The sequence below is a fragment of the Mirounga angustirostris genome, unplaced genomic scaffold (genome assembly GCF_029215605.1).
Source record: "Mirounga angustirostris isolate CCGP_5_RB_7025 unplaced genomic scaffold, mMirAng1.0.hap1 SCAF_6, whole genome shotgun sequence".
NCBI classification, from domain to species: Eukaryota; Metazoa; Chordata; class Mammalia; order Carnivora; family Phocidae; genus Mirounga; species Mirounga angustirostris.
The window spans coordinates 3464453-3472984 of record NW_026991714.1 but is presented as its reverse complement, the minus strand read 5'-3'; the positions used below and the strand labels follow the sequence as shown (position 1 = coordinate 3472984).

At 45.6% G+C, this 8532-nt stretch overlaps 1 protein-coding gene across 1 annotated transcript; it reads left to right on the top strand.

The window, feature by feature from the left end:
- Positions 1-7279: 7279 nt before the first annotated feature.
- On the top strand, positions 7280-8316 carry LOC123845279 (olfactory receptor 6P1). The gene has a single exon (XM_045876053.2). It carries the CDS (start codon positions 7280-7282, stop codon positions 8231-8233), a length of 954 nt encoding a protein of 317 aa, XP_045732009.1. The 3' UTR covers positions 8234-8316.
- Positions 8317-8532: the final 216 nt, after the last annotated feature.

Here is an 8532-nt window from a genome sequence, read left to right as displayed (position 1 = left end):
CGACAGCTGGGAGCTTCCTGGAGGAAGGTTATACTCTGCCTGTCTCAAGTATTTGTCAATGGGCTGCAGGTTATAAGGATGTTTAATTGTATCTACATTTCCTTCTGCCTTTGTTTCCCACATCAATTCGACCTCTGCTTGAACACTTCCAGTGACGGGGAGATCAGCACATACCGGAGGAGGTAATCTGCCTCATTTGCTCCAGTAGACAGAGAAGTGCAGAAACTGCCTGGGCATGAAATGCAGGCAGGTACCCAGAGGTGTGGGATAAGAAAAAAACCCTCATTGTGAGAAGCAGATTCAGATTTGAGCCAGGAATCTGGCACCTGAAATGACTTCCCTGCCCAGCCTCAGTCCCTGGGCCCCCCTGGGCCCCCTCCTAGCCCAGTGCTATTCACGAAGGGACATGAAAAGGGGAGAGAAGGGAAAGACACTTCCCCCATTCGATCCTGTCAATGTATGAACAGGAGATGAAGCATCTCTTCCTCACTGGTGAACAGACAAATAATACTGATGCAAGGTGGTCCGAGTTTGACAGATATTTTCTCAAAAAAATGTAATGATCTAAAACACCAGTCAATTAATTTATCTGGAACTCTCTTACTTTATTGTTCTAATTCCTCAATCTTAAGGACGCCAGATGGACTTTAACTCGAATTGTCATTAAGTCTGTCTTAGGACAGGCAGTGAAGTCAACAGCTTTATTCTGCTTCCCTCCAGATTTCGCTCTTTCGTTGTAGAATGGCCTCTGAGTGACTTGGACCCAGTCTTGTCGGGGAGAGGTAGGTCACCATGACAATGTGTCCTAAGGGACTATGTCCCCGATGATGAGGTGACAAGAGCTGGCTACCGCTGTCCCTGTCTGCTTCAGGGCTCATCTGCCAAGCGTCTGTCCTGCCATACCGCAGATGATGCAGAGACCAACATGAAAAGGCAGCTTTACTGACGAGCTGGGGCTGACTGCACCTGTCCAGAAGCAACAGGTAACCAGCCTACTGACAAACATCCAAAGATAGGGCACGTGAATGAATGCAGAGGTCAGGCAAGCAAAGAACTAGGCAAACCTCTGTGAGAAACTTTTGCCTCACTCAGGTTTGATGCATGAGAGCCTCATTCATCCCCTATGGCTTCCAGATCCCTCATAATCCTGAAAATCTCTTGAATTTCTCCAGATGCTCGATTGGCTTAAAATCTGAACAAGCTTAGTCATGCAAACATCTCATACTGAGAACCCTGCTATTTTACTAATATTCAGATGTGTACAGTTATGGAGTTGATGCCTGAGCGGTACATTAAAATGTCCACAGGTATAAGGGGTGTTTCTCAGCTCCGTAAGCGAAGTGCTGGAGATCTGTGAACTTGTTGGAGAGGACAGGATTGTGTATGGAAAGGGGAGATCCTGAGAGCAGAGGTTGATGGTAGGACAGGTGGGGACCTAGCTTGGCATGTTTGGAGAGTAGCGCCCTCCTTGCCATATGCAGGACCAAAGCCGTATCTACCAAGTTCAGTCCATAGCTTCATAGCCCAAATTCAAATGAGATGTTAAAAAACTATTGATTGAATTTGTCTGCTGAACACAGATGAGCCAACAACAAACCTCTGTTTTTACCTGAGTCCATCTGGCTGCACCAATGGACAGCTGCTTAGGCCCGAGAGCATGTATGGGGTGGTGACAAAGTTTGTTGTCGTATCTCCATGGCCAGATTTTCCGGGTATATCCAGCTCCACAACTTCCTGATTGTGTGGTCTTGAAGAAAAAAATCACTCTTATCTCTGTATCATCTTTAAAAAGGGACAAAGGTGCTTGGACTCATGGGGCTGTTGGGGGGATTAAGCTAGCATGTGAAAAGCTCTCAGTACCTTGCACATCGTGTCAGTTTTGTCATGTCTTCTCAATGTGCCACGCGGACACAGGCTAGGACAGTAATTACGTTTCCAGACAGAACTCAACTTTTTTTTTTAAAGATTTTATCCATTTGACAGAGAGAGACAGAGCGAGAGAGGGAACACAAGCAGGGGAAGTGGGAGAGGGAGAAGCAGGCTTCCCGCTGAGCAGGGAGCCCGATGCGGGGCTCGGTCCCAGGACCCCGGGACCATGACCTGAGCCGAAGGCAGACGCTTAACGACTGAGCCACACAGGCGCCCCCAGAACTCAACTTTTGATTCACCAAATTGTTTACTGAGTTACAATTATTCAATTTGTGATAATCAAATGAAGAATTCAAGGGAAACAAAACAAAACATTTTCTTTGAACACGGGAGATGGTTGTGTGCAGAGCCCTGCCCTATGTGTCTCTGGACGAAGGTTTGTGTGGCTTCCTGTGGGGGCCACCGGGGGCCGGCAAGTGCCGGTCAGGCTCCACATCCATGGCGTGGAGGAGGTGGTATGTTTGGAGAGGCGCAGCCAGGAGTCCAGGCAGGTGTGTTGCTATAAATAGCAAGCAGGGTGACCCCAGTGATGTCTGCCCAGTTTCAAGCCCACAGACCTCTGGAATCACCAATGCATTTTAAAATAGTAAGTATGTCTCACACTGTGGGCAAATCATCCTCACATAGATCATGTCTTTGTCACAGCATAATAAAGTAAGGATGGCAGATGTCAGTATCCCTGTTCGATAGATAAGAAAACAAGTTCAGCCTTCTCCCTCTGAAATAGAGACGGGGCATCAATTTCCCAAGCTCCTAGATTATTACATTATTTATCTACTAGCTCATTCAACAGAGGTTTATTTTTTACCTATTATATGCAAAGCACTGCACTTAATGAGGCTAGAGAAACCAGTGAAGTTTCTGCTCTTGAGGAGGGAAAATGCACGTCAATGCATAATTACCCCAATCTGTAGATCTGTTAATAGAGTCCTAGTCTCAAGAGCAGATGTAAGGGACTCCTGGGCAAAGTCTTCGCAGAAGAACTGATGTTCATGATGTCTACTCATGTGCAGAAGACCAGAGGTAGAGCACAGAGGTGTCTTACAGAGTTCTGGCTCGCCTGGAGGGGTGGCAGGTGATAGATGGGGGAGGGGACCTGGAAGGGAGCAGGGGAGCTCTGGCAAAATGAATCCGACAGCCTCTCACAGTCCTGAGTATGCATAAGGAGCTGCTCTTGGTTCTACAGGGAAAGGCAATGGCATAATCCTAGAGATCTTCCTCGTTAATTGTTCTCTGGAACCTAAGCTGTCAAACCAGAAGGATGTTTTTAAAGAGTTTATCACTGTGAATGTTGAAATTCAGGCTCACCTGTCCCGAGCTGCCTTCATGGTAGAATGCTGCCTTGACCTCCAAAAAGTATCTCCCTTGCAGCAGAGGAAGGCTGTTGTTCCAAGACCGACAAGGGGGACAAGACGTGGCCCAGAAGTTAAACAAGGAAAAACAAGGAACAAACAACACAAAGGATCAGTGCACACAGCGCATGGGTAACTCAGAGCTCCCTGAGGCATCTGAGTGCCCGAGTCAGAAGCACTCTGTCTAGGAGGGGCCTCCTCGGAAAGGGGGGGGGGTGGGTCTGGAGTCAGGAGCAGAAAGCAGGGAGAGATGGGGTCATAGGGGCGAGGGGCCAGAGTTGCTCCGGCTGGAGGGGAAAGTCCTTGGCAAGAGCAGGCCAGTCTGAGCCGCAAAGAGAATTTTGTTTTCAATGACTTAGCTGGAAACCGAGGACGATGGTGATGGGAAGTGATATTGAGGAGTGGGCAGGAGCTAGGGTCTTGGGCACCTCTGGGTGCAAGGGACCCGTTTTGCAGGCTTGCGATGGAACGAGCAGACAACTTAAGGCACAGGGGGCTACAGAGCAAGACTGGCCTCAAACACACTTGAAACCAGACCGTGTATCTTCCAGGCTGCTTCCCACTCTCTACCTCCTTTCTAACGGCTTCTGCCCCCCTTCCCCCCGACCACCCTCAGGACCTTCAAACAAATCTCATGCAGCGCTGCAGCTGGAAAGAACTCTAGTTTGTATTCAGTAATTGTATGTTACAAAATATGTATCCAAATGAAGTAAAGGATTCAAGATAATACAAATCAAGGCTGAAACTCAGCCCACTAATGTTTTAGTTGTCTGCCCTGTTCTAGGCACTGCTCTGTATACCGAGAATAGAGGGTGAGGGCAGGTCCCTTCTCAGACTTTGTGTCATCATTTCTCAGTCTCTGGCACCATCAAATGCCCTTAACTTGGCTTTGGGCATTTCCAGCCATCCTTTTAGAGTTGTTCCCATCCTCTATTATATTTCACCCCAGGGCGTGCTGTGCTTCCTTCATATCCTGTCCCCCCGCTTGCTGCCTGGTCCTCCTCTCCAAACTTGCTCTCAGAAAAGTATCTGATGCATTAAGTCAGTTTTCCAAACCCGGGTTTATGCACAGTGGAGGGTGCAAAAAGGCTTTCCAAGATCCAGGTATGAATCATTCCAAGGGAATTATTACCTGGTCTTCAAATGTCTTATCGGCTCTTTTAGAATTGGTCTGCTAGAGAAAGTATTTCTTCTCCTTTCCCTCTTTGCCTTTCAAGACCTGTTCTCCCTCGGTACAAAGGAAGGCGTAACCAACCCACCGTGTGGAAGTGGGGCAGCGGAAGGTTAGTGCGGGGGAGGGAAAGGACAGTTCGGGGCAGCACGTCCTTTCGCAAGTCCGCCGTTTCCAGTCTATTTCTTTCAACACAACTGAATGGAAGCTGATTGAGTTGTCAGCTAATAGATCAATAGAAACCATTTTGCTGATAGATGACTGTGTAATGTCTGGCACATAACTAATAGAAAGTTCAAATAATTTAGTGTTATTACTATAACAAAATGACTTCCATCCTCCGACTGTGGTGTATCAATGCCATTTATTCCTGTGAATTACTTCTGCAGTGTTGATATCTCCAAAATGAAAAATAAGAACGGAATGGATTCTGAAACTGCTCTCATTCTGATGATAAGTGGTTTTCCCGGATACACACAAGAATTGAGAAAAAGTGCAGTCCATGTTATTATAAAATGATATGCCAATAAAAAATTAAAATTTATCATATATTTTTATTGTTTTGGTGAAATGTATGCTGATTACAGAATAAAATCTAATAGAAAATCTTTTCAAAACATTTATAGCCTCCAGAGTACAAGAAACAAAAAAACAGATAGGTATAAAGATAGGCAGATAGGTATAAAGAAATCAGTAAAAGGCTTGTAATTATAAAAATACATTACAATACTTTGAATTATGAGTTCAGTGAGAAAAATAATATAAAATTTCCATTTTTTAAAGACACATGCACTCACGTAATTGAAACAAGTTTCCACAGGTATTATAGAACCAATATTTAGATTTCACCGAACATAGAAAGGAGTGATATGATAATTTAATTTAAAATGTCAATACTCACATGCAGTGGACATTAGAGTCCATGCAACAATTTAAATGCATGACAAAAAAAAATTGATGTCAAGTTTACAATTTGCAAGCTGATATGTTGTTATTTTGTTTTGTCTTTTGTGGTTGGGAATGGGGTTTTAGTTGTTGCTGTTGTTTTCGTTTTAATTTTTTTTTACTTGAGTATAGTTGACACACAGTGAGTGTTACGTTGCTTCCAGGTACACAGCATCCTGACTCAGCTTCTCTGTACGTCTGTGCTCCCCACACATGCAGCTGCCCTCCGTCTCCAGGCAGCCCTATCACGATGATATATTTTTTATGTTGCTTAAAGATAAAAATGTTAAGTCCCACCAAAAGTGAGAAAGCGTGATGATATGTAGCCCGCGATCCAATCTCAAGTCCGATTTCCGTGTTTGTCAGGTGCCCTCCGCTGACAATATGGAGAGGAGACTGCCAGGCTCAGAAGGGAGGTCGGGAGGCATACGATGGTCTCTTCCAATCTGATGCCTCAACGGCTGTAAGAGTTTTCTGTTCCCGTTGTAACAAGTTCCACACACGTGGGGGCTCAAAACAACAGAGATTTATTCTTTCTCTCCGTTCTGGAGGTCAGCAGTGTGAAATCAGCATGCAAGGTGCGGCCAGGCTGTATTCCCTCTGGAGGCTCCAGGGCAGAATCCACTCCTTGCCCTTGGCTGCTGCTGGCATTCTTCGGACTGCAGTCCCACGGCTTCCAGTCCTCAGGGCCAGCGTCTCCAACTCTCTCTGCTCCACCTCCGCAGTGCCTTCTCTACAGTGCCTGTGTCTACTTGACGTTTCTCTCCGCCTCTCTTATAAGGACCCTTGAAATTGTATTTAAGGTCCACCTGAATAATCCAGGATAGACTACCATCTCAACAGCCTTAAAGTAATCACACTGCGAAGACTTTGTCAGAGGATGTAATATTTACAGGTTCTGGAGATTGGGTGTGGGCACACTTGGGGGTCCATGTTTCAACCTACTATACCAGTCCTGGAATGAGACAACCTAATTCTAGCACAGAAAATGTACTAAAAAGTAGTTGTAAAATGAATGGAAAAATAATTCTTTTTTTGGAGCAGAACTCTTTTAGATCACTCTCTCTCTCTCTCAAAATAATAAATATAAATAAATAAATAAATATTTTAAAAAATGGGGCACCTCGGTTGCTCAGTTGTTTGAGCATCTGACTCTTGATTTCAGCTCAGGTCATGATCTCAGGGTTGTGAGATCGAGCCCCATGTGTAGGCTGCTCAGGATTCTCTCTCTCTCTCTACCTCTGCCCCACTCCCCAACTTGCACTCTCTCTAAATAATAATAACAATATTTTTACAATATTTTACAATAACAATATTTTTAAAAAAGAACTCTTTTAGCTCATCTGTACTGAATTATTTCACTAGCTGTGAGTGGATATTTCCCAAACCAACCCTCCTTCCTCCCATGCTGCCTAGCCTACAGCTCAGTGATGTCCTTGAGCTTCTACTTCCTCTTTCCCTGGAGAAAGAATCCCTCAGGCTCCAGCTTGCTATCTCTCCTTCTTTTCTTCATTCACTCAACAAATACTGAGTCCAGATGCTATGGGGCTTACAGTTTTGCAGGAAGTGAAGGAAGAGCATGTCATGGATAAGAAAACAAGAATTGAAATATTAAGACCTGTTCGGCAAGCATTTATCAAATGCAGTTAAGATCGCTAAATTATCGAGTACAATCCTCAAGTCTGAGAACTTTTCCCTTGAGGTGGGAGATGAAACAGCAAAGTGAGGGAGCTAAGTGATGTTCCACTAATCGATAGCATACTATTGAGCATCTTCAGAAGGTTGTGATCTGGGGTTGGGGGCAGGTGAGCAGTTTGGTCCTCCTGTCTCTCAACATCTTGTTCTTCCTGTTATTTTTCAGGTAGGCAGGTGGACAGAGAAGATGGGAAATTTGAGTGGAGGCCACATAGCAGAGTTTGTTTTGGTGGGCTTCCCTACCTCTCCACCCCTCCAGTTACTCCTCTTTGTCCTCTTCCTCACAATCTACCTGTTGATACTGTTGGAGAACACACTCTTCATTTCCACAATCTGGCTCACTCCAAGCCTTCACCGCCCGATGTACTTTTTCCTTGCCCACCTCTCCTTCTTGGAGCTGTGGTACATCAATGTCACAGTTCCCCGTCTTTTGGGGGCATTTCTTACCCAGGACTGTAGGGTTTCCTATGTAGGTTGTATGACCCAACTCTACTTCTTCATTGCCCTGGCCTGCACTGAATGTGTCCTGCTCGCGGTCATGGCCTATGACCGCTACCTGGCCATCTGTGAGCCCCTCCGTTATCCTAGTCTCATGCCTTCCGGCCTGGCCTCTTGCCTTGCTGCTTCCTCTTGGGGTAGTGGTTTCTTCAGCTCCATGATGAAGCTTCTTTTCATTTCCCGCCTGTCCTACTGTGGACCCAACATCATCAACCACTTTTTCTGTGATATCTCTCCCCTACTCAACCTCACCTGCTCTGACAAGGAGCAAGCAGAACTAGTAGACTTCCTCTTGGCTCTGGTGATGATCCTGCTCCCTCTGTTGGCTGTGGTTTCATCATATACCGCTATCATTGCCGCCATCGTGAGGATTCCTACTGCCCAGGGACGTTGCAAAGCCTTCTCCACCTGCGCCTGTCATCTGGCCGTGGTTGTCATCTACTATTCCTCCACCCTCTTCACCTACGCGCGGCCCCGCGCCATGTACACCTTCAACCACAGCAAGGTCATTTCTGTGCTCTATACGGTCATCGTACCATTCCTCAATCCAGCCATCTACTGCCTGAGGAACAGGGAGGTGAAGGATGCTCTCAGAAAGTTGGTCCTGGGCAGATGCCACTATTCTAGGAATGTTCCAGATTGATGTACAGAGGAACCTAGCAGGCAGGAAGGAACGGGGTCTTAATAGTGCCACCTCAAGGAATCATAAAATAGGCTCAAAGGGAACATAAGTATCAATTAGTATGCAGTTTTGCTAAATAGCATCTGGGAATCTCCTGAAACAAACAAAAGTTTATGAATCACTGATCTTGTACAGGGTTTCCAAACTAAGGTTGAGTTAGTTGCATACAAATCTCCCGGGGGTTTGTTAAGATGCAAATTCCCAGAAAAAAAAAATCTGTAAAGGGTCTGATAGAGTATGTCTAGGTTGCAACTCTGCCG